This window comes from Lissotriton helveticus, chromosome 10 (genome assembly GCF_964261635.1).
Source record: "Lissotriton helveticus chromosome 10, aLisHel1.1, whole genome shotgun sequence".
Lineage (NCBI taxonomy): Eukaryota > Metazoa > Chordata > Amphibia > Caudata > Salamandridae > Lissotriton > Lissotriton helveticus.
Window position 1 is genome coordinate 1,216,294,040 of NC_136071.1, and position 26,875 is coordinate 1,216,320,914.

The following is a 26,875-nucleotide window of genomic DNA, read 5'->3' on the forward strand; positions in this document are numbered from 1 at the left end:
CAGCCGTTCGTTTCCGCAGATAGGAGAAGGTGGGTCTGGTTGGATTGTTGAACACCTGCATTTCGATTCGTTCTTTAGCCGGGATGTCCATTTGGTTCGAGTCGCTGGGGGTCAGCGGGCAGAAGTGTGTCTTTGTCTTGTTTCGCCCGGCCCCATGAGAAGAATGTGCTGCAGTCCTGCTGGAGGTGGCATTGCCCATATAGCTCTCTTGCAGGAGGATCAGCCAGGCAAGGCAGGAGCCGTGGACAGAGAAGGGTGAAGGGATGAATGGTATTGAATGTCCAGTGGCATGGGGTAGCAACCCACAGATCCAGCAGTTGGTGGTATTGGTGGCAAGGTTGTGCTGGTGAAGTAGCTGCACGAAAGAGTTGTTCCAAAACTCCTTTCGCCTCTCTCTTAGTTGAGGAGAGAGCGAAATTAGATAATGTTCCTTCATGGTGGTAGGCTGAGCAGTGGTTAGGAATGTTTCGTGAGCAGGTGCGTGTTCTTCCATAATCCAGAGCGTAGTCATGAGGAGAAAACAGAGGAGGATTACGATGAAGAGTGCAATTGTCTTTGAGCTATGGAGTCTGTCTATTCTCGGATTTCTGTAGTGGGTATTTCCTGCTGTCTCCGTCGGCTTCTTATTTGGCGCTTCCATCATCTTCTTATCTGGCGCTTCCATCATCTTCGTCTTCAAGGTGCTCGGTAGTGGGCAGGACCACAGACTTAGTTTTAGCTTCTCTCCGGGTAACCCTTGGTAGTTTGGGTCACCGTTCTGAGATCCTTTAACCTAGTCCGTGGCCTACTTAGCCGAAGCTCCCTCCTTTCGACGCAGGAAATACCCTTCTCGAGATGGCACAGTGGGGTCAGGATGCTTTGAAAGTTCAAGTGTCTCAGTATCAGGGTAGCAGTTCAACGATGGTCGGTCCTGGTTCAGGAGCTCTTCTTGGGTGTTGACGGTGTCTGTCGTGGCCAGGGCTGGAGAGACCTTTTTGCAGTGATGAGCGTGCAGCCAGTGTTTCTTCCCCTCCACTCGAAGTGCGGTCCGAGTGGTGATCAGCACTTGCCAGGGGCCCGTCCACCGGGGTTCCAAACTCTTTGATCGCTGAAAATTTCGGATCAGCACGAAGTCCCCCGGCTGGATGGCGTGACCCGGACCCCTGGAAGCATCGGGGATGGCCTGCTGCACCTGTTGATGAAGGACAGACAAAGTTTCAGTCAATTTGTACAGATAATCAGACATTAGGACATCCGGAACGTCATGAATGGAAGTTGGTTTCGGGGCAGACCAGACGCTCATGGGTCTACCGAAGACAACTTCATAAGGGGTTAAGTGATGTCGGGTGGGGGTAGAGCGCATCGATAGCAATGCCAATGGGAGGGCGTCTGGCCATTTCAGGCCCGTCGTAGCCACTATTTTGGCCAGTTTAAGCTTTAGTGTGGCATTGTGCCGTTCGACAAGCCCAGCGGATTGAGGGTGGAAGACTGCGTGGAATTTCTGTTTAATACCCAGCCCATTTAGGATGAGCTGGATAACTTTGGCTACAAAGTGGGGGCCATTATCACTCCATAAAACACGACAGAGGCCATAACGGGGGAAAAACTCCTTTAACAGAACCTTTGCAGTGGCCATAGCGGTGTTGTCACGGGTTGGATATGCTTCCACCCACTTGCTAAATGCGCACACCACGACGAGTACATATTTCAGGCCTTGGCATCTGTCTAGCTGGATGTAGTCCATCTGCAGGACTTCAAATGGGTGGTTTGGGACCCCAAATCCCCCCCGGGGTACTACAGTTCCTTTCCCGGGGTTGTGTTGCAGGCATATTAAGCATTGTTGGACCAGGCGTTTGGCGGAATCTGGGATCTTGTCATTGTGCCAAACCCTGGAGACAAGTTCGATCATGGGGGCTGATCCTATGTGGGCAGGGGAGTGTGCCATGGTTAATATGGGAATCAAGTACGAATCAGGTAGCAACCATCTGTTCGTGTCTTTTGTCCGCCAGCAGCCTTCATCGTCTTTCAATCCCACCCGTGTCCATTCAGTCAATTCGTGTTGTGTGCTAGCCGTTTGTATGTCTCTAATTGTGTCCTTGGCGTCAGTCCAGTTTTCTGCTTGTGACCTGGTCACGTACATATGTGTTGTCGTTCTATTTTCAGCTGTCGTTCGGGCGGTGATGTCGGCTAGTGCATTTCCCTGTCCAATAATGTCTGTCACTTTCTTGTGTGCCTGGCATTTGATAACGGCAAGTTTGTTGGGGAGGAGGACAGCTTCGATTAAGGCGGAGACTAAATCCCCGTGCAAAATGGGTGTGCCGTGTGAGGTCAAGTATCCTCTCTCCCTCCAGAGGAGCCCAAAATGGTGAACCACCCCGAAGGCATACTGGCTGTCAGTGTAAATGTTCGCTGTGGTTCCTGTTGCCAGGATGCAGGCTCGCGTCAAAGCAATCAGTTCCGCTGCCTGGGCAGATCGCTGGGTGATGCGGGCTGTTTCTACTACAGTTCGAGCCGTGGTGACTGCATAGGCAGCGGAAGTGGTACCATCGGAGAGTTTGATGCAAGAACCGTCCACCCACAACTCCCCGTCGGGGTCAGGGAAAGCTGTGTCTCTGAGATCGACCCTACTCCTGGTCTGTTCGTCCGTAAGAGTCACGCAGTCATGTACGGGGTGCACATTGGGATCGTTCTCTGGCAAGGGTAACAGAGTTGCTGGGTTCAGTGTGGTGCATCTTTTCAGGGTGATATGGGGGGCAAGCAAGGTCAGTTCGTATCCAGTCAGTCGTGCACTCGTCAGATGTTGTGTCTTGGTTTGGTTCAGGAGGGTGTCGACTGCATGGGGTACCAGTACCGTGAGGGAATTCGAGAGTACAATCCCCTCACTCTGTCGGATAGAGACTGCAGCAGCAGCTACAGCTCGAAGGCAGGCAGGCAAGGCTCTGGCGACAGGGTCAAGAGTGGCAGAGAAGTAAGCGCACGGTCGTTGCTTAGGGCCGATGGCCTGGGTCAGGACAGATAAAGCGCACCCCTCCCTTTCGTGAGTGTAAAGGGAGAAGGGCTTTCTGTAATCAGGGGTACCCAGGACAGGGGCTGAGCAAAGGGCATCTCGCAGTTCTGTGAAGGACGTTTGACACTCAGGAGTCCAAGGGAGTGGGAAAGGGACGTCTTTGTTTAGCAGAGAAAGCAGTGGTTTTACAACGAGGCTGAAGTTTGGTAACCATTGTCGGCAGAAGGAGGTGAGGCCTAATAGGGAGCGAACCTGCTTCTGGGTTTTAGGGACAGGGGTATCTAGAATGGTTTGGATCCGATCAGGGGTGAGTTTTCTCCCATCTTTGGACAAAAGGTGGCCTAGGTAAGTGACCTGGGGTAGGCAGAATTGCAACTTCTTCTTGGAGACCTTGTGGCCATTTTCCGCAAGGAAGTGCAAGAGTTGAATGGTGGCGGTAACCGCTAGAGGGGTGGTGTCGGCTGCCAAAAGGATGTCATCGACATAGTGTACCAACACCACCCCGTCGGGTAACTGGACTTGGTCTAGTTGTCTTTTGAGGGCCTGGCTGTAGATGCTAGGGCTTTCCGTGTAGCCTTGAGGCGCTCGGCAAAACCTATATGAGCGGGCTTTTAGGGTAAAGCCGAAGAGATATCGGCTGTCTGGGTGGATGGGGATGGAGAAGAATGCGTTCTTGAGGTCGATGACGGAAAAGGTGGTGGCAGTGGATGGAATCAAGGTCAGGATGGTGGTGATGTCTGAGACCACAGGGTACTGGGGTACCACCACTTTGTTGATCTCTCGGAGGTCGATGATGAAACGGTATGCTCTCTCATCTCCCTCTCCCTGCTTCTTGATAATGGGCAAGATAGGGCTGTTGCAAACGTTGCTAACCACTTCCTCTACCACTCCTGCGTCTATCAGTGACTGGATAATCATTACCAATGCCTTCTCGCCCTCTGGCGATATCCGATATTGTGGGAGTTTTGGGAGTGTTGCGTCTGGTCGGACAGTAATGTGCACTGGGTCAATTAACATACGCCCTACGTCCGAATCCGCTTTGGCCCACAGATACGGAGGTAGAGTGTCAAGCAGGGACGCGTCAACGTCGGTGATGGACAACATGTGTCGGGGGGAACAATGTCTAAGCAGAACGGGGTTGTCGTAAAGAAACACTCGAACTCCATCTTGAGAACACCTAATCGTCGCTCGGAAGTGTTTCAGTAAGTCAAGTCCCATAATGGCGTCAGGGCTGTTGGAGGAAAGCAAGAACGTGGTGTCGGTGGTGTTGTTTTCTACGTCAAAGAGAATCGGGGCAGACAAAGGGTTGGTGGAGGGCGTTCCATCGAAACCTGTCGATGTTATGAGTGAGCCAGACAAGGGTGCCCTTGGAATCAGTCGTTTAGATAACGCACTACGTGTTGCGCCAGTGTCTACCAGAAATGGAGACTTGGTACCCAGGACCTTAGCAGTGACATAAGGGCCCTGCTGGTCAACATAGAGCTCGACTGGATCCCTCCCTCGCCCTTGGCTGTCCTATGCGAAGGTGTGAGTGTCGTCATAGTCAGATTGTTGATATTGGTTCTGCCTGGGTCGGTCGAACGTATTTGGTCTGTTTGATCTGTCATTAGTTGCGTCATTTGGGGGCCCTCGTTGTTGTCCCTTAGGTCTCGGTCCGTTTGCTACATCCCTGGGGTCTTTGTTTCTGATCATTTCCAGAAGAACTGGGCACTGGGATTTCCAATGGCCAGTCCCTTTGCAGAAAGCGCACTGGTCTTCTCTAAGGTCTGTGCGTCCACTGTAGGAAGTCAGAGTGCGGTCCTGGGGAAATGTAGTCTTAGGGACGTTTGTCTGGTAGTTTCCCCGGTATTGGTCTCGTCCTATAGTCACCCCTTGCAGTTTGGCAATCATCACCCTCTCCTTTAAGTCCTTCTTCTTTTTCTCTGTCGCCCTATCGTTTTCATTTTTCTGATGTTCATAATATTGGGCCATTTGGAGAATCGCTGTAGGTTTGGAGGCTGCCCAACTACTCTCGCTGGCCTGTAGTTTCTGGGAGATTTCCGATGATAGGCCCTTAACATAATTCTGGACAAACAGATGGTGTCCGGTTGCAGTGGTCATGTCCTGGCCGCTGTAATCGGAGAACACCGTTTCAAACCGGGAGAAGTATTCCGATACATCCTCCTGGGGTTTTTGGCGACAGGCTGTTACTATCGACCAGTCCACTTTCTTTTCTGGGATTAGGGTTTTTAATTTCTCTACGATTTTATCTGGGAGGTCTAGAATGGATTTCAACGGCTTTTGTCCTGGTCCCCGTTGTTTGTCCAGGTCATCGAGTTGTGACCAGGTATGTCCAAACAGCTCAAGGTGGTCGACTTTCCGGATTTGCTTCCACACATCAGCTGGTAGACATAACCCGAAGAACAAGTCGATGTCAGCCAGGGTCATGATCGTTGAACCCAGGGCTGTACCCAATTCAGTATAGAAGGCAGTGGGGTTTTTACGTAGGTCGGGTAGAGATTTCCGGAATGTCAGTATCTCTTGCCGGTCCCATGGCTGGTAGACCCAGTTGTATACTACCCTTCCCTTCGCATCTTGGTTGTTTGCATCATCGTGAGTCCCTGTACCCCGAGGAGGAACCCAGTAAGGGGCAGCCTCACGTATCGGCATCATGGTGTTAGATTGCTTGGTTGGTGGTTCGGTCACTACGGGGGCTGCGGATTTAGCTCCCGGCTTTCGTTCAGTGAGGTGGCGGAAAACCTCAAGCGTACGCGTAAGGAGGTCCGACACATCACACTCGCCCTCATCCCCGATATCGACCTTCCGGTACAGAGTCCTTAGGCTCTCGGGACCTTTGTCTCGATATCGGTCCTCGTATGCATTCAAGACATGATAACACAGTCGTACGGTAAAATGTCGTCTGTGACTCCCTGTATACGAGCTGAACATATCTGTGATGTACTCTTCATCATCCTTCCTTTCTACCAGTGTCCTTGCTATTTTGTCGATCCCTGCTCGCTCATCTTTGTCTAGTCTGTTTGTTCTTGCAGGGCCAGCCCCTCGAGCCTCATGGTCGTCTAACGTTGTTGTTGATGCGGGTTTTAATACAAGGGGTTCGGCTGGCACAGAGGCCATTGGGGCCGACGCTGTGGCGGTACCTTCGTTTGTACCTGGGGGTGGCGCGTGCTGCGCCACGGGTTGAGAAGGGGCATATGGAGGGGGCATGTAGATGATAGGAGGACCTAACAGCAGGTCCTCATTGGCTTGTCGTTTCGAGGGTAAATCAGGGTAGAGCATGGAGGGGGTTCTAACCGGACACTGGCTTGGCGTTTCCATTTCTAGTTTCTGTTTAGCTTTCTCTCTTTCCTTTATCTCTTTTTCTAGTTTCTGAGCAGCTAGGTGGGCTGCTTTTCGCAGCTCTTTTTCCAACCTACTCTCAGTTTTCTTTTTACGTTGTTCAGTTTCTTTTCGCCACATGCCGAAGCTGTCAAGCATAGTAGGTGTTGTCTTGTTTTTACCCAGGGCAGTTTCTAGCGTTTTTATTTTATCATCATCGAAGGATCCTATCAGGGGCCATTGACTTTCTTGACCCTTTTTTGTATATTTATGCCATAGTTTACTATAGGCTATAGCGGTCAATCCATGCTTCATGAACATGTCCTTATTAGGGGTGCCTTCCAGTGGGGCTGGATGGTCCATCTCTAATAGGCGGTCCGGGCTAAACAGGCTACTAATCAGTGGGGAGAAGACAGACATGACGGCTCGTAACGAGGGACTAAAAAGTCAGCACTGCCTATCTTATCACTAGGTGCAAAGACTGGACAGAATATTTCTATTCTACGTTGTTTGCAGGCAGTGAATACCTCATGGATCAAAAATAACAAAAGACCAATAAATAACAATGGGGAGAATGAGCAGGTCCGCAAAGATCTGCGTTACCTACCCTTTTCACTATCTGCAAAAAGGGTGGTCTCTTCCCTGTTTGCAGACAGGGAATCTCCAGGAAACAATAGTTTTGCGAACAACAGTTCAGTTTCAAGTGATTATTGAGTGGGGGAGAAAAAATAAGCACGCTGCTGCCCTACCTATCCTCCACTGCTCGCAAAGAGAGAGCCCGTTGTTTCTCCGTTTGCAGACAGTGAATCTCCAAATAAATAAAAAGAGCAATACTAGTATTTTTAAACAAACAAGCAATCAAGCAATTATTTCGCGACTTGTCGTGGTTACACGACCTTACCCGGACCGCATGGACAGTTTCCTGTCTTCCGAATCCAGCGCCCGATCGTCCTCTCTTCTTCGTTATCCTCGCGGCACTCCTGATGGTTCCCAGTCAGGACCGTAGATCACTCGAGAGAGGTCTGTTCGGAACCAGTGAAGTTCGGATGATCGGCTGTCAGACGAGGGTCTATCGGACAGACGCGTTCCCGATCGTTGCAGTCGTTCACTTTGTCGTCAGGACCTCTCCCACTGGATCCATGGGTCGCTGATGGGCCCCACGCTTGGGACGCCAATTGTGAAAATAATGGGGGGGCACTACCAACCAGAATATAAGATCCTTAAGTATTGCCCGGCGGTGTCGCCTCTTGAACCCACAAAGACGTTAAACTATTGAAGAGGCAGGCGCTGGAGACTGGAAGGCAGGAAACAAGGTTTTTATTTTCTCCGGAGGAGAACACAACGAAACGGACAGAAGGTATCGTTCTGAGGTGCTCTAACTGCATCCCTGAGGCCTGGCCTCTTATACACATGTTTATCTGTTTATTGCATGTAACACATTCTCGTCGATACTTTGATGTACGGAAAGACATCCTCAGAATCCCCCCCCCCCCCCTTTCCCAGCCCGTTCCCACGCAAGGTTACAGTGGAAGTCCCCGCCCCGTTCACAACAGGTGATGATCATCGCGCAGCTGGATATTCCGCCGATTCACGGAGTGTGTGGGGTTTGATCGGGTCTCGTAGGGCGGGGGGCTTTGATCAACCCGGGGATCCCTTGCTGGGGGGGGGGACTTTCTATTGTACGGGGAGGGGCAAGGAACAGTATCGGCAGAGCTGGGTGTCGGCCTGGGAACGAGGAAGACGAACGGGCACACGGGGAAGAGGGGTTTGCATCAAAGGGCCGGGAATCATAAATGGGAAGAAGGGAGGTGTCGCGCTGGGAACAGGACGAGGGCCTGGGGCAGAGCAGCGCTGAAGAGGGGTTTTATGATTCGCGGCAGGTGCAGGCAGGGGGGTTGTCAGTATGCGGGGGGGGATGCCGGCGAAGCTAGGAGTGGGAGAGAGGCGCGCTGGCTCTCGGCGGGAGCAGGGAAGCCATGGTGTTCAAAATGGCGGCTGTTTTACGCGCACAAAAAGGTTAAGGAGAGCAAGAGGGCGCCGATAATGTTGACGGTCTCAGTCCAACTTTCAACACCGCAACGGCAGGATACTGAGGGCACAAAGCCACTATTGAGGGCAAACAGTTCCTCAGCATACTGGCTAGGTGCATCTGCAAAACTGGCATCTGCCATCCACCAGACATTTCACATCAACATTCTTCTTGGGTGGTGCCCTCAGCAGTAGAGTTACAGTAGATTTGAGTAGTGATCTGATATCCCACTGGGAAGCATGTCCAGCCCAACAGCTCAATATCTCACCAATCTCCACACTGGGGAGAAGGTAGCAATCAAGATGGGAAAAAGATTTATGTGCACACGAGACAAAGGTAGAGTTCCTATACCACCCCCATGCTAAAGCCACCAGACTCCAATAGAGCCCCTCCATTCTTTAAACTGAGTTGAGCTGTGCCCAGAAGGTGTTTGGGGGTGCCAAGTATCAATTTTGGGGTCTATAACTACATTAAAGTCTTTTCCCACACCTAGTCTCGCCCTGCTGACCACTGTAAAAGCCCAGTTTAGCACTGAAGGGTAGTCTTGACAACATTTCGGGGATATGGACCAACAATATTGACCAAGTATGTCCTTGTACAGATACTCAAAGCAAGACGTAGCAACACAGGATATTGACTGCCTCCTGATGAACTTCTACTGGGATGAATTTATGGAGCAGTATCATCATCCATCTGGAGCACAAAGTGAAACTTGCATGGTAAACCCATCCCTACACTGGAAGGCAATATTTTTCCCCAAGAGATGTGTCTCCTAGAACAGAAGAACCTGTGGGACATAGGGCCCGATTCACAGACTAACTTAAGACAAAATCCTAAACGTCCTACTTTTGGTATTCACAGATGGCATTTAGTAGTAGTAAAGTTAGGATTTTGTCTTAAGTTTGACTTAAGGCAGACTTAAGACAGTCTTAAGACACACTTAAGACAAACGTAGGACAGACTTAAGACACACTTAAGACAAAATCCTAACTTTACTACTACTAAATGCCGTCTGTGAATACCAAAAGTAGGACGTTTAGGATTTTGTCTAAAGTTAGTGCTGTGAATCGGGCCCTATGTGCCTAGCAAACTGCAGATATACAATAAGGAACAGCTGTTCCTGCGGACAATGTATATAATATATGAGGCCAAATGAGACCTCCATGATGTCTGTCGTGAGCTTGTGTTCCCACAAAGAGTGACAACAGAATCAAGCATTATGAAAACGCCTGTGCTCGTTGACGACGTAACATCCGCTTCCTGCAGAGCTGGTGGTGTCTATGCTTTGCCCATAGGATTGAGCGTCCAGCGTTCATTTGCCGCATAGCCTCTGCTCCTGCCTGGTGCCTGTTGTGTCCTGGTCCAGGGGGACTACAGCGACCAGCCTGCTCTATTTTGCGGTGCACAGATGCCAACATCATCGCCAAGCACCAGGAGGCGCTTCAAAGGTGGTGGCGGGCTCCAAGGGTGGGCCCGTCTGCGCCCGTTAGCGCCAGGAGGGGCCAGGCCAGTGTTACCCCCCAGTCATTCTGATCTTCACTTGAATTCTGTGGCACCAGAGGTACTTTTTCTCTTACATACCAGGTTTGGACACCAAGACATTGTATTAATTTATTCACACTAGGAGCTATTCCGCACTGTATAGTCCTCCTCCGAGCCCGAGGAGTATTACGCTTTCTGGCCAGAGGCCCCCGGTCACGCTATAGTGTTCAGCTTGCCAACTTCCCTTCCTGTGCTTTATTGCTACTTTCTTTGTACTTTTTCTTTGACATTTTGTAACAGGCTGCATGGGGAAAAGGAAAGCTGCAGATTGCCTGCGAGGGGGCACTTTGGGGAAGGGCAAGAAGGCAAAAAAATTGTCAAAGCAGATAATTGCAAAAAGGAAGTCAGCGTTATGAGCCGCATCGGTCGCCCGGTGAGCGACTGCCATGAGATACTCACTGCTCCCGGGGGCTCGGATAGCTGCTCCAATGCTGAGAGTCAGCCTCTTTTCTCTACTCCTCCTAGAGGAGTTTTACAGATTTCTGACATGTTCAAAAGATCTTTACCTAAAGGTTCCACAGTTTCTGCACAACTAGGAACTGGGAATATAGGGCCAGATGTAGGTAAATAGTATTTACCGATTCTAAAATACTGAATTTTACCGCTTCTGTATTTTAGAATCGGTAAATGTAGCAAATAATTCGGTAAAAATTACCAAATCGTTAAGATTCGGTATTTACCGAATCGGTATTTACTGATTGGGTAATTGCCATTCATTCCTGTAGGAATGAATGTCAATTACCAAATCGGTAAATACATATTCGGTAAAATAGGGAAAGAGTCAAGGGTGGCAGGGTGTCACATTGACACCCTGTTGCACCCCTGATTAGTGCTGGTGTGCACATGTGGCACACATACATGCCCTAAGGGCATGTTTCTCTGCCACATGGCACTGGTGTAAATGCACAGATTTGCATTTACAGAGGTATTCGTTATTTACCACCAACTAATAGTTGGTGGTAAATAACGAATCCTTAAAGCACAGAAGCACTCTTCAAAGTGCTTCCTACATGTCATTTACCGATTCAGTAAATACCGAATCGGTAAATGATGATTCTGTAAATACCGAATCAGTAAATACCGATTCGTTATTTACCGAATCCTCCCCATCATCACAATTGGCTCACTACCGGTCGGTAAACCTGAAATTTACCTAATTTCGGGTTTACCGACCGGTAATGGGCCTCCTATATCTGGCCCATAGATCCTATGATGCCAGTCAAAGAGATTATGTAATTTAATGTACCTATAGATTTCTCCCGCTAATGGAATATAATAAGGAATCATGCCCTGCTAAGGAGTCAAATGAAATAGCTGGTGTTTCTAATAGTGCTACCTCCATTTGCCCATGCAAGACCTTGTGTTCCGTCCAGTCTATTGGTGAACTAGCGGGATTAAAAGCACAGATGAGACCCCTCTCAGAGGAAGTGAGCATGCGTAAGGGTAGGATTGATGTGATCTCTACCTCACTGAAGTTTTTTACTAGTCAAGCAAACACACAGAGCAATACACAGCCTCAGAGCTCTTTTCACAGTGTTAGCGCTCAGACTGAGGTAGGCACAGGCAGAAGAAGTAACAATGGTCAAACCATAGGGGCCACATTCCAAGGGAAAAGAGCTCGCTCTGGCCTGCTAAGCCTACAGTCATCTACTACTAACATAGAGGTCACTGTTCACACGATGGTGGCCCAAGAAGGGAACAACGCGTCTTTCCTCGCCCTGCTCAATCATTTGGAACCCTTGGAATAGATAGATTTGCTGGGCATGAGAGACCCTTGACCGATTTGGCAAAAAAAATGTTTTTTATCAATGTCCCCAAAATCACCTCTAGCATAAAAGGAGAGGATGACCAATCTTTAATTAATAAATGTACGCAATGGTTAAGACACGTGCGAAAATGTCATGCGTTAATAAGGACATATTTTCTGCAAGAAGGTTTTTACCATTGGGCCATAACACCGATTATGTTTGCCTTACGCTTGCAACTGCTGAATTGGGTGAGAATTTAGTGGCGTTTGACCTGAAGACATCACGTATGATTGCAACAAACATCAGGATGAAACTTCATCCACCTGTCAGCTCCGTTCCTCAATTGATAAGTAACTCAACGGTATCCTGCACTGAGGTCTCAACATTACAAAGTGTAGATTGATACCAAAGGAACTCCCTCTCCCCAGCCCGTACAGTGGACGTTCTTGAAGTTGCTTCAACTGAGGTAGCAGATAGAAACCGCTTTATCCCGCGGCCTAGCAGTAGAAACAGAGGGCTAGATGTAGCTGATGGGCCTCTAAGGCATGAACCGATTTTACTGGCTGATTCCTGGTGCTTTTTTGATAATCATAAGCACGTGCAGTTACACCAGATCAGGGGGGACAGCACTCAGATTTATCCCTGTTGTACAACTACCAATCAGGATTTCACACACCTAGCACTAGCTTCATGGAACATAGCGGGCCTGGCCTCTAAGATTTAATCTCAAGATTGGATATCCTTTATAGAGGCCCAGGATATACTGGCCTTTCAAGAAACCTGGACGCTCGATGCAATATTCCATCATGATTATCTTCATTTTTCAAAACCGATACTCGGTGGGCGTAAAGGTAGACCTTCGGGTGGCCTTACCATCTGGGCTAGGCAATATCTTAGTTCTAAAATTGAGGAGATCCCGATTGATCATCCCGATATTTGCTGGTAGTCCTTCTAAATTGTAAACATCCCCCCAACTAATGGTCTAATGGTGAATAATGTGTATGCGAGAGGCATCGTGGGAGGTAGAATATCCTCGCCAATCTCCACACTCGATAGTTTTATAGAAAAATATTGGGGCACAATCAATTTAGTCATAGTAGATCTTTTTAATACCACGTTTGAGCCCCTTGACCGCGAGGATAGCAACCTCAGTGTCGCAGAAGACGAGGAGTGGGGCATTCTTCCACTAGATTTACCTCCGATTAGGAAATGGACGGAGGCTGCTCCTCAGCTTAAAGCACTGTGAGGCTTATTTACAAGCCCCTTGCGCCACTTTTGTGTCATTTTCCCACGTTAAAAATGATGCAAAAGTGGTACAAAGGGCTTGTAAATAAGTCTCTGAGTTTGGAGAAGGGCATAAGGGCTGTGAACGGGAGAACACCCTCAGACCACCAAGGCTCACAAACATATAGCAATGGCCTGAGAAGCAGCCGCATTGATTCCATTTTTTTAAACCTTGAGAATTGGTCCCCAGTAAAGGATATGGAGGTACGCACCAGAAACAAAAGTGACCATAATCCATTGCTGCTAACAACAGTTCCAGGTTATGTCACGGCACAAAGCCAAAATTGTGAATTGACGACTGCTGATGTTATTATGTTTAATTATATAAGGAGGGTCAAATGGTCTAGGGTTGTTGGAAATGTAAATTCTCTTGCCCAGATGAAGGATGTAGTAGAGAGTACATTAGTCAATCTACAAAGATTCTCCACACAGGCTGAACTGAATGTTAATATCACCCAAGCCCATGAAGATATGTTTGATAAGATTAAGAGCGTTTTTATTAAAACCTATAAAACCAGTAACAGTACCTCCCTAAAGCATGATCATTGGTGCAATAAGTCATGTAGAGATGCGTACAAGCAATGGACCCATGCTATTAGATCCAAAGGTCTGGGAACTATTAAAACCCAATAGAAGTAGTGCAGACTCACCCAATTGGTTGCGAAAAAATCCTGGAACGAGTTAAGGTGGTTGGACTGCTGGGAAGCCAGTAAAGAAAAGAACGTGCAAAAATTCTGGCAGCTAGTTAAATGGGGCAGAGGGGGAATGGGTCAAGCTTCCCTAAACGATATTGCCCCTGAAGTGGGTTTCCTTCTTTGAGGAGCAATTTGCTGTTGGGGTCAATGACGTGGACGACGAATTGTTTCAACCATCACAGTCGAACTCAGCACTGTTTTTCACAAAGAGTGAGGTGGAAACTGCCGTGAATGCAGCACCAAGGGGCATGCCACCTGGCCCTGACGGAATACCGGTGGATTTGTTCACTCATGGTAAAGATAACTGGTTATAGTACCTGCAGTTGCTTTTGAATGCAATTGCTATTGGTGCAAATATTCCTGACTCCTCGTGAGGAGCAGAAATTCTACCAATTTATAAAAAGGGGGATCGCTCTAGCCCCAGTAATTACAGGTTTAATCAATTCAACACAAAAAATTATGGCCAGGCTACTGCTTTATAGAATCCAGTTATGGATTGATGAAAACAACATACTATCTCCCTTCCAGGCAGGAGTTAGGGCCCAGGTAGGCACTATCGAGCAGGTCTGTTATTTTATTTTAATTTACGGGCGTGTCGTAATATTATCTGGCGGTACCGTATATGCCACCTTTGTTGATTTAAAATCAGCATTCAACACGGTCCCACATAACAATCTCTGGTTAGTTCTAAAAGACCTAGGAATGCCTCTTGAACTTTCATCACTTATAGCCACATTGCACAAAGCCAATTCTGCACAGGTGCGATGGGGCACCCCAGGCAATACCACCCCAAGGTTCTCAATCTTAAAAGGAATGTGTCAAAAGTGTGTTTTGGCCCCTACCCTATTTTCTTTGTTTATAAATGGGGTTGTTAAATCATTTTTCAGCACACTCTACCGATGCTCCGTCAATAGCCGGTTCAAAGGTCCCAATACTTATGTTCGCTAACGATACCCTAATACTATCTAAAACTCAAATGAGATTGCAGCAAGCACTTTGTCCCTTTGAGGACTTTTGTAGAGATCATGGGTTAAAGGTGAATGTGGATAAAACCAGGTTCATGGTATTGCATAAGCACAAGAAAGTTAAGGGTAGGTTCTTTATGAACGAGGTCCCACTAGAACAAACTGATGTATTTTCCTACCTGGGGATTACGTTGAGTAGAAAGTTAAGAGTGGAAGCCCCAGATTGACTTATTGGCACTCAAGCACTCACCAATGGCAGGAGCCCTATTTAGTGAGCACAGGCACTCCCTCACTAAGCTGATAGGCCTGTTTAAAAAACTTACAATACAAAGGTTCTGGCCTCTTCCACTATGGTGCTGACCTCTGGGGCTTTGAGAACGTTTCATCACTTGCTCTAGCCCAGAATAAATTTTTGAGGAGCTGTTAGACCTGTCAGCCCTGGGGTGGTCTTTCCCTATTTTTTTTCGCCCTTGCCTCATTTTTTCCCACCTTCTTTTTGTTGGCCTTAGGTTTCTGGGCACCTTCCCATTGCTAGGCAATGCTAAGGTGCAGGTGCTCTCTACTTCAAACATGGCTGCCACTGGCCCCTGCTACTGCAGCGTGGTCTTTTTAGATGCACTCTTGTAACCAGGAGCTGGCTGGAACCCTTAAACAATGTTGCAATACCAGCCTGCCTGCCTGCCCATAGCTAGAGTGAGGAAGCTCCTGGAACCTTCCAGAATAGGGGAGTGGTCACCAACTGCCCACTGCCAACTGTCAACTGCCACTATAAAAGAAAAGGGAGGGAAACTTTCTAGTCAGTTGGGGCATCACTTACCTTCGGGGACCCAACGCAGGAGACTTAGGCGGTAGGGCCTAGTCAGGAACCTATACCACTGGGGTGACAGGGTTTAAGCGCTGACCAACAAGCTGTGTGAGGAACACTGAGCAACCCCACTGATCTGGCACGGCGGGAGGGGAACTAAGGGACCACCTGAAGTGACCTGCTGAGGAAAGCCTTCAACTCAACCCCCCCTCAAGAAACCAAGAGACTGTAACCTATCAAGGGCGCAGGAACCACCAAGAGCTAAGAACAACCCTGTAGTAACCAGGACTGCCGGGTATCAACCAGGTAACCGGCTCCTGTCAGCTACCCTGCACTGTCCTGTCTGTGCCCCTGCTTTGTCCTGACTGAACTGCCTTGCCAAGATTGCCTAATTTATGCCTCAGCGCTCTCCTGCTGAGTCCCCTGAGAAGCGCTAAGGTTCTTGAGGAGATTGCTGCCCTGAAGCGCTATGCCCGCAAAGCGCTATTGTTGAGACTGTCACAGCACGGTAATCTGCCAGAAACTGCGGTGCCGCTGAACGGTTCTTGAAGCGCTGTGCCCCTCAAGCGCTGTTCTGTCCATCGCACGGCACCCCCTGACTCACCACTGCAGCCCGGGCTCCCCGGTGGATGCTTTAGAGAGCTGCCCCTTTTTCCCCGAGTGCCGAGGCTGGAGCGCCTGCTGCCGATCACCCGGCCCGGCGTCCCATCATTGCAGGATCGCTGCCTTGGAGTGCACCTCAGGGCGAGGTTCGCCGCTTCCACCGGCGCGTGCCTGGAGGAGTCCCCCCCCCCCCGCGGGGTGCATAGTTGCGGCGGCCCTCGGTGCCAGGAGGGGGCCGCCGGAGTCAGAGTAGGCCGCGCAAGGCCTGAAGGAATCCTCTTACCTCACGTGACGGGGGCGTCGAAACCAACTCCGCCCCGCCGCGCTCCTATTGGGCCTGATGTCGTGCCCCGCAGGCCGCGCTGCCATTGGCGGCTGCAGGAGCGCCCTTGCTTCCTATTTGTCCCCGAGTGCTGCCAGGCTGAGGAAAGGCCCGGGATCGAGGGAGACACCGGAGCGGGGGCTCGGAGCGAGTCGGCAGCCCCTGCCGACTGCACGGGGCCGAGGGAGCCCTCGGATAGCAGGAGCCCTCCCTTGCCTTCTGATTCCGTCGCAAGGGGCCGGAGGAGGCCCGACGCCCGCAGGTAACATCCCGGGGAAGGGCGAGCAACCCGAGCAGAGCGGGGCCTCCCAGGAGTGAAAAGGAGGCCCCGAAACCGCCCCTCCCCTCGGGAGGACTTGAGACTGGGCCCCGTTAGCCCCATACCACGATAAGAATTGGCCCAGACTCTGGAAGAACCCTAGACCCGAGGCCAGTCGAGTTAAACCCTGCCTGGGGTAAAGTTAAAGGCTCAACTTAGCCCTATACATGTTTAGTGCTGGCTAGTGCCAGGGTTCACTTCTGCTAATGAGATGGTTTACTTTTTTTTTTAGTTTAGAAAGCTTTATTGGGCAAGATAAACCAAGTAAAACATCATTACAGAATCACAATCAATAAATGAAATAGGCAAAGAAAGAAAATGGCAATATACAATAAGAAAGTGAAACATGAGATGTTCAAAAACCCCATAAGGGGAATCTACACAATATACTAAGGGAAAAAGCATTTTTTGAAATTTTGTGGAGATGGGAGGAAAGAAAAGGGGAAAAAGAAAAAGGAAAGGAAAAAAGAGTGAAAGAAAGGTGAGAAGAGAGGGGGACAGAAAGGAGGAGAATAGAGACAAGGAGATGGTTTACCTTTAACACTATGGTTTACTCCTGAATGGTTAAATGTTGCCCTAAATAGGGATCTGATTATTTCTGGCCTGGTGAAATGGTTATTCCTGATTGATTTTACCTAATGCAACAGTTTACTTCTACTAAATGGAAGATTGTTGACCCCTGATGCAATGTTCAGAATTACTTGGTGAAATGTTTTCTCTTGCTTAATAAGAGGTGGCCTGATTTGTAGGTAACTGATTATTCCTACTTCATGAACTGTTATTTAAATGTCTTCATAAAGAATTCCTTGCAGGTGCTGACTAGGAGCAAGGCTGTTGCCAGGCCTACAGTTATTTAATATTTAATATTTATGTATTTAAGTATTTATGGCCGAATAATGAAACACCTGTGCTTTTAAGGGAAGGTAATGACTTATTACTACTTTGATTATTGATTGCCCTGATCTTGATTTTAGATAAAACGTATTTATTTGAATCAAACCTACTGGTGTGGTCTCAGTCTCTGCGTGCACTTATTGTCTCAGTGGATGCGTGTGCTGTGCAGTCACTTAACACCTGAGCTTCGGGTGCCTACCGGCTCGGTCCATGCTATCCCCCGGGGATCTGGAAACCCCAGGTCCTACAGGAGCCTAACTGATCTTGCCCAGAATACACCAATTAAACCATTATACTATGACTTGGGATGTAACACACTGGCAGAGGTGGTAAGATTTAGACCTCTTGCTCTCTGGCAAAGACTATAGTCAACCCCAGAGCTGATTCATTATGCTAAAGCACTCAAAGATGTCAGAGATGCAGATACAACACACAAGATCAGTTGGCTCCAAAAGATAAACTGTTCCCTTGTGAAAATTGGCATGTCCCATGTATGGGAAAACCCGGTGGCAACATGTTTCCCCCTAGAAAAGTCTTTAAAGAGGCATATTGGTCTTTGGTCAACGTAAATAACATGAGCTCTACTGGTACATAAATACTGACCAGCGTCTTTCTTGAGCATAAGCCGGAGCCCATGTTGAAAACTTTTGGGATTTTATCATGAAGCCTGGTGATAGGAAACTTTTTTTATCAATTCAGACTAGGCATTTTACCAGTTAAATCTTTTACCACTACATGGAATAAGATCCCAGATAGCAAATGTGTATTTTGTCAGGACCAGGATGAAACAATACCACATATACTATCTGTATGTCCATCCTATAAGTTGCCATGTAGTAAGTGACTTAAACCAATCTGTTCTAATATGGGCACTAGGTCAAGTGTAATCGCTCTAAGAATATTGAAGACTGGTATCCAAGAGCTCATTGTGATAGCTGTAGCCAAATTTCTTAGCTGGATGTGTAGAATGCTGTCTAATTTGTTAAACACTACTGTGGCTTTAGACCAGTTTTATTCTACTGTTGCTGCTATTCCTGGCGTTAGTTCAGTATCTTACGAAGACCTGAGTCTTATAGCTTTATATGTGTCTCTCTTTCACTGATTATTTTTTAACCATTTTATATTATATTTATGAGCTCTTATTTATTTATTTTTGATGTATTACATTGTAATATTTTAGTGATCATGTTAAATCTACGACTTTTTAATGTGGTTCTGTGTCTTTTTATGTGTCTTTTATGATATGAAAGATCGAAATAAAGACTAAATTGAATTGAATTGAATACTTTTATATTTTTTTTATCCTTCGCTTCTTAATAAATTACATGATGTTCTTCTGATCTTTTATGATGAACTCTAATTAATCGAATCAAACTGAATATATCATAATAGTAATACTCAATGGTAATATTCACAAGTAAAGGTATGTCGAAGAGACACACAACAAGACATTTTGAAAACATTTACTGTTTATATAAGAATTTAGACTCAGTAATAAAGTTGATCAAAAGAAGTGCTTGGTGAACAAAGTGAACATAGAACCTAGGGGCACATTAACAAGGACCGGTGTTAAAATTATCGCTGTTTTATCGGCAGGAAACTGCAGGTAAAATGGCGATAATGGGCTTGTTAATACGCCCTTGTTAATTCCCATAGAAGCCCATGCTAACATCAGAACATGGGCTTCTATGGGAATTAACAAGGGCGTATATTCAAGCCCATTATCGCCGTTTTATCGGAAGTTTCCTGCCGATAAAACGGCGATAATTTTAACACCGGTTCTTGATAATATGCCCCTAGATTTCAGAGGTGACAATTTTTGACGTAAAATAGGTTTCAAACGATACAAAATAAATGACCCTAAAGAGAGTATACAATAGTTGTTGGCAGCCTTCTAACGCAATATTAGGGAGGCTGGAAGATAGTTCGTTTTTTGGGGGGGGGTGACGACAGTGTTTCGACCCCACCATCGGCAGGGGGTCTCATCAGAACCCAACAATAAGGGACAACTGAAGGATTCACAGTAAACTGTCAGTGTGAGAATGTGCACACCAAACAAAGGGGGTGGCTCAAGGCAGTGTGTGAGGAGCATGGGAACTACCATGGGGCCCAGCGGGTACCCTGTGAAGGCATATTGACAACTCTAATGGCAGATTGTAAATACATGCGTCTGTATTTCTTAGGGACAGATCACACACGTCGATCTATGGTGTAGGTAACCATCCGAAGTGTCAGGACGAGAGGATTCATTTATTTCCTCAAATTGTTGCGGCCGCATTAATCGGATGCAGAACTATGGCATTAGAAGGCTGCCAACATCTATTGTACATTTGCTTCAGGGTCTTTTTTTTTGCATATTTGTAAACCTATTTTATGTCAAAAATTATCTCTTTTGAAATCTAGGTTCTATGTTTACTTGAGACACCGAGCACTTCTTTTTATCAACTTTATTAGTAAGTCTCATTTCTAATATAAACTGCAAATGTTTTCAAAAAGTCTTGTTGCTTTTAATTATGATTCTCTCTTGGTCATACCTTTACCCATTAACATTACCTTTCAGTACGACTATTATCTAATATTATATACATTGTCCGTAGGAACCGCTGTTCCTTGTTATATATTAGATACTCTGGTCCCATGTGAGTAGGATGGCCCTTGTTTCCTTGAACACAATAGCAAACTGCAGGGCCACCCCAGTTTAATGCAATTATTAAGCTCATTTATTGTCCAGGAGAGGAGTTGTAATCCCTCCTGAGTCACCCTACACCCTGCTTCCATTGTTGCATAGCAAACTCTTAGGGGCTTATTATCAAGACTAGAGAATTCCCATAGAAGCCCAGGTTAGATGTCTAACCTGGGCTTCTATGGGGATTCTCTAGGGCATATTATCAAGCCCATTATCGCCACTTTTGCTGCAGTTTCCTGCTGATAAAGCGGCAATAATTTTATCGCCCAGTCTTGATAATATGGCCCTTGGTTTGGTTTATCAGGCGTCGTCTGAAAAGTGCTAGCACAAGAGTCAGGATAAAACACACCTGAAATACACTTGCCTTTATGCCCCACCCAGTTCTTCACCCCCAGAAGCATCTGTTGACCAGTTATCAACACAAACAGAAAACCACCTCTTTATACCATTAGAGTAAACCTTCAATCTGATCACACGTGGAGTCTAACAGCTGCATTCACGAGTACGCCTCTAAGTACTGCGATGTAAAGCACCCCACTGGGAATACGAAAAGCTAAAACTTAAACCCACTGTGGCACCAGGATTCCGGTGGCCGCCTAGCCTTCTGTCAATGGCTGAGACAGCTTTGATCTGTGCCCAGTCGCATCTTTAGAACAGTGGCACCGTCTTTGGCGATAGACTATATGTGGCAGCTGCCTGCAAGAGTGCTGGTCACTGCGGTCAGAGCGGGATCTGTCATGGAAAGGGGGAAGGACCCTGAAAGGTCAGTAGCTCCTTGATCCAGTCCTGAACACTTTCTGCAACTGCTTTATGAAGGTTCAGCACAGGGTTCAGTTCCCAATGCAATGAGAACAATTGATTGACAGAAGGCAGAACAATGTCATACATTCACCCCAGTACAGAGAACTGGGCCCCTCAGAAGTGAGAGGGGCCACTGCAACATATCACAATTCTCTTAAGGAGAAGCCATGTCCACTGCAGAGCAAGGCCCCTTCAGTCAAGGGAGCAGCCACCCAGTCCAGGTGTCCTGAAACTCACCCCAGATCTCTTGGATGTTCAAGTCCATTTCACCAGTTTACCAACAAACACAGGCCCAAAAGAGTTATCTATCTGTTATGGGGTTACTCCTCCATTCCAGGTATGGAGATGGGTCATTTCAGGCCACCTCAACCCCACAGATGAGGTAGTCTTTGTTGCGGCAACTGCCTTCTCTCAGGTAGTAGACCCTACACTCCCCGGGCATCTCAATGAAGAAGCAGATCCTCACAGGGCACGGGCAGTTTCCAGCCGTATCACGGCTGTGCTTAGTCTTTAATGAAGGACATCCAAGTTGAGACAGGCGCCTTCCCACAAGAAACATGTCCCACACTCCTCAGGGCTCTGCCGGTCTCCAGCTGCCTGTGGCCCTGCGCTGACTTCATCTTGGTCTGGCATCTCAATTACTGTGGTGGAAGTCAGCGGGCCTCTTCTGTCAACCAGGTCTCCTCCAGGAGTGGGTGATATATTTCACTCTCCTGGCAGAGTTGTGGAGTAAAACAGAGTTCTGGCAACCGCCGCTTGGTGGAGTTTTTCTCACAGGTGGCTCATCAGTGGTCAATTGGCAAGCACAAGTGAGAATCGGCGTACCCTAGTGTGACTTTTGGGTGTTAGGACAGCACCCGGCGAGACATTCCTAACACAGGCAGTCACAACCGTTTGCAATGAGAAAGCTGCCGCTTGAGTAGAAAATCTACTTGAGGTGCATCAGAATCAACTCAAGCAGCAGCCCCCTCTGGAACACCCAGTGGCACCGTTTGCACTGATGTTTCAGTGCTGAATGAGCTCCCGGCACTGAAAATCAACGCGAGCAGCATGATCTGCCTATTACCCCTGTTTGTATAACTCTGTGGAACCTAATGGAGTTTTCATGTACCTCAGGGGGATTCTGTGGAGATCCACCCACCCCTCGTCTCCTCCCCTGCCAGGCACAGCAGTCACACTGACAAGGCTCTGCAGGGCCCTCCTCCCTCCACTGGCTGTTTGTTGTTCTGTTAGGTCCATTCTTCCAGCTTGAAGCAAGCCACAGGATCTGCTTAGGCTCTTCTGCCACTCTCCCGGCCGTGTCTCAGAATGGACTCACCACGTATTCAAAGAGGGGGCCAGAGAGGAGACGCATCGGCTACCAATGTACGCTTGTCCTGTCTCGTCTAGGATCTTATTGGATAGTGGGGTGGTTGACTGTAGGGATCTGTGGATAGCATCCACCATCCCTGTCTCTCAAGCCATGACATTCTTTTTGATATTCCTGCAAGTTAAGAGTTAGTCAGGAGTAGGCGGAAAATGTGTCATCTTAATGTGCAGTATTGTGGTACATTTACTGGGAGTTTAGGGGGTTGGTTTTTGTGAATGTTACTAATCCCATTGATCAATGAACATGAAATACACAAGTAAACACATTCAGTTTATCTCCCGTCATAAAGGTATTTTTAAGCCCAATATTTCTAAATGACTGAATCCTCATGTAGAAAAAGTCAGTCTAACTAATTTAATATCTAGTCTTTCACATTTTGTGTTGTTCTTGAGAATTTTGTAAAAATGCATGAAAATATTTGCATTTTTAACCTTTATTTGTTTGGCCTGGCTTTTAAAAATAAAAATTCCATTGTCATGTATGACTGTTATTTTTAACTTTAGTGTAACTCTGGTCATAATACTTTTGAGATATGTTTATCTGTAGTAATTTAGCCTTAAACACTTCATCTTTACTACTGCTACTTTCTCTAGCACCACCTAATAAGACAGATTTGAAGATGAGAGTAGAGTAGATGATGCTTTGCAGCAAACAGTGTCCCACCATCACCTAAGAAGATACACCAGTGATGGCCAAGCTGCAAATGAATGAAGCGCTGCAGCAGTGTGGGGTGGCGGGGGTGGCATTAGGAGAAGGGGTGAGTACATGGCTTGGTTATGGAGCCTCGAGGGGGAAGGGGAGCGAGGAAAGATAGATCTCTGTGGAAGTGATGATCCAGGGTCAACATCTGCAGCACGGTGACTCCGCAAAAACCTGACCCTGAAACAAATTTCTTTTCCTGCAGCACAACCACTCTGTATTTACGTCATTTCTTCGCCTTCGCTTTTGCAATTGAGGAGATTAACAAAAACACTGAACTTTTACCCAATATTACCCTGGGCTTTGATGTACATGACTCATATGTCAATGAGATGAAAGCAACAAAATCTTCCATGAGTTTGATAACAGGGCGAGAAAAGCCTGTTCCGAACTATGGATGTCGAAGCAAAGATGCCCTCGCTGCTGTCATTGGTGAACTATCATCTGCACCATCCATTGCCATGGCAACCATCTTACAGCTCTACAAGTACCTGCAGGTAAGTGAACAGTTCCAAAATCTTGGTGACAGATCTGAATGCCAGGCCATTGACAGCAGAGGAATCCTTCAGGTTAGGGGGGTCTTGTAACCTGAGAAACTAGAGCTTGGATCACTGGGGCCAATAGGTTTAGACAGCAGAGCCACCATTGAGGTGAGAAGGATCTGATAGCCTCAGATATAAGAGCTTAGATCACAGAGACCCACAAGCTTTAGACAACAGAGTCATCCTTGAGGTCAGTGAGATCTTTCAACCTCAGACACTGGAGCTTATATCACTGGGATCCAATCACGCTAGGCAGCAGAGTCATCCTTGAGGTCAGTGAGATCTTACAACCTCAGACACCAGAGCTTACATCACTGGGATCCAATCACTCTAGGCAGCAGAGCCATCATTGAGGTCAGTGAGATCTTGCAACCTCAGAAACTAGAGCTTATATCACTGGGATCTAATCACGCTAGGCAGCAGAGCCATCATTGAGGTGAGAGAGATCTTACAACCTCAGACACTGGAGCTTATATCACTGGGATCTAATCACGCTAGGCAGCAGAGCCACCATTGAGGTTAGAGAGATCCTGTAACCTCGGGCACTAGAGCTTGGATCACAGGGTCCTATTAGATCAGAGGTCTTCAATCTGTGGGGCGCGACCCCCAGGGGGGCCGTGGAGGCATGGAAAGGGGGTCGCGCACTTCATTTACTAAAAGAAAATGGCCCAGATGATTAATTAAAATGCTTTCATGTGCTGGGAAATCTTGGCCAGGCAGGCAGCTAAACACACCTTTCTACCAGTCTTTTGCTGGCCTGAAAGAAATGCAAATGTGCACAAAGAGTTAATCTGCCAATGTAAAGAATTTGAAGATTAACTCGTGCACATTTGCATTTCTTTCAGGCCAGCCGCACCCTGGCAGAAAGGTGTGCTAAGCTGTCTGCCGGGCTTGATTTCTCAGGACAGGAGAGTGCTGTTGCAGTTAGTTGATCAAATCACTTGAAGCTTTTTGAGTGGTATAGCTGTGAAGTGCTTGCGTTTAATTGTCTTTGTATTTATATAGCGCTTTCTATACCTGAGAATGTTTTGAATGGACAGTTATGTAAAAGAAATTGCATTACATAGGGTCTGGATATTACCAAAATCTATGGGTGTTTTTTACAATGAAATGGTGTAGCGCAGCTCCGCAAGTATTTTTGCTGCGCTGCCCTGTGCCAATTCAAAGTTTCAGGCATGGACTATATTTATAAGATACGGTGCACTCCTGTCCTTTCTGTCGGCGCACAATCTGGTGCCTATCACCAACGCGGGCACCCTTCCACCACGGTGCAAGGGTGTCTGCATTGTTGGCTGGATTGTTTTTGGGCAAGACGGCACGCCTTCCTGCGCAAAAACAACCCATGGAGGCCTTGTCCTCTTTCTATCTGTGCTGCACGTAGAAAGAGGAAACACTAGGCAAAACAAAGATATTTCTCCTCGTTACGCATCCTCTGGGGCAGCGTACAGTTTTGATGCATCCGTAGGTTTACAGATCCTGAGAATGTGTCAAAAGTCAAGGGAAACCCACCGCAACGTCCTGATGCAGTGTAAGGCAACGCATCAACCTGCGCTGCGTTGCCTCACACCATATCTAGGAGGCCTTGAAAAGCCGCACAAAGTGACCTTGCGTGGCCCTGTAGCTATGGGTCTGTACTCTGTGCAACCAGAGCGTCATAAAAAATGTCGCACCTGCAGCGCAATAGGCTGATAAATAAGCCCGTATATTCTGGAAGCAGAACATATATTTTGGAAGCACCATTTTATAGTAAAAGATTTTGCGCGTTTTGTGGTGGTCCATCTTATACTGTGTGTAATTCAAGTATAAAATAAAGACTTACGTATTCACAGTGATTTCTGTCACAGGTTGTGACCTCATTGCACTAAAAATACACAGGTCACTATTCTCCACTGCACCAACCACGATTTAATTCTGCGGCTCTCTGGTTTCACACAGACTTCTGCAGTGCATTAACTAATAGAGGTTTCATCATTTATTATTGTGCATTTCCCACTGAGTAACAACTTTTTTAAATGCATTTATTATTCATTGAAGCGGCCCGTTATTTTATATTTAGCCACCGGACGGTGAAAGACCAAAAAAACATACCTATGTTTTCATTTTGATGAATGAAGTTCAGCTACCTCTAGTTACACGAGGCTGTAAATGCCAAGCTCTCAGCATCCCATGAAATATAGTATGGTTTTCCTCTAATGCCGTGCAATAAAGTTGCCGCCCATGCATTACAGCTGTTATACCAAGGGCCACTGGAATTATGGGATTGTGCCGCTGCAGCACTTTTAGCATAACTATAGATTTTGCCGCATTTGCCACATAATCCATCATCTGCCGCATAATCTGCTGATTTTAACAAAAAAAAACATTTATTTACTCAAAAGATTCATATGTTACTAAAAGGAGCAACAGATGTTGCCGCTCTGTAGAAGGTCTTTTGTGAAGCTGTACTGGTCACCTTTGTGTTGCTCATTACAATATGTGTGTGTTAAACTGGTACTTATGAGGTGCAACCAGGTGTTGGACCTTTTTGTTGGGAGGGGTCCTTACGCCTAAAACATTTTTAGGGTGGGTCTCGGCATCAAAAAGTTTGAAGACCACTGCATGAGATCTAGACAGACGACTATCCCTTGGGTTATGACAACTGAGCCAACAGATGATACTGTTGTGTTGTAAACACAACGCAAAGTATTATCTATATAGATTTTCACATTTTTACACATGAGTCGTAAAATAACATGAAGTAAAAGTGATTTGAGTATGTGTCCTATTACACCGACAGTATCACATCTGCAAAGTCATTTATTGCCGACTCACCCTCCTGACATTGTGTCAAAATGCATGTTTTCCTCTCCAATACAGCATTTTTGATAATTAAACTGTTTGCCCTCAAACACTGGCTTAACATTTTTGGAAAATGCACACTTTGCTTCTGTTAGACCACATTCGAGGGGCTCAGGGTAAGCATGGCTACTGAGCCTCAGCTGTGGGGCTGAGGTAATTTCCCCCATGTCAAGTGGTGCAACCTACTATGGTTCTGCGAGGCGGAACAAGTTCAACCCAGTCAGTACTTGAGTGTCTGTGGTAGTGAAGGCTTCTCAGGAGGTCATCTAGAGCACAACAGCCTCATCCCTCAATAACCACATAGCACCGCCATGATTGCACGTGGTCGTTCATCCCCGGGCTTTACTTCGTTTATTTTCAGAAGAGCTACAAGTACTAATACTTTACTGGTCCTTGGGCTACTGCACCTAGGGTCCAGGTTACTGACACCCCC

At 47.1% G+C, this 26,875-nt stretch overlaps 1 protein-coding gene across 1 annotated transcript in view; it reads left to right on the forward strand.

Moving 5' to 3' along the window:
* Positions 1–26,875, forward strand: part of LOC144784226 (vomeronasal type-2 receptor 26-like) — a 195,774-nt gene that overhangs the window by 32,114 nt on the left and 136,785 nt on the right. The window contains exon 2 of the mRNA XM_078662876.1: positions 23,268–23,559. Within this exon, the coding sequence (XP_078519002.1) occupies positions 23,268–23,559 (292 nt within the window). The remainder of the gene's footprint in view (positions 1–23,267; positions 23,560–26,875) is intronic.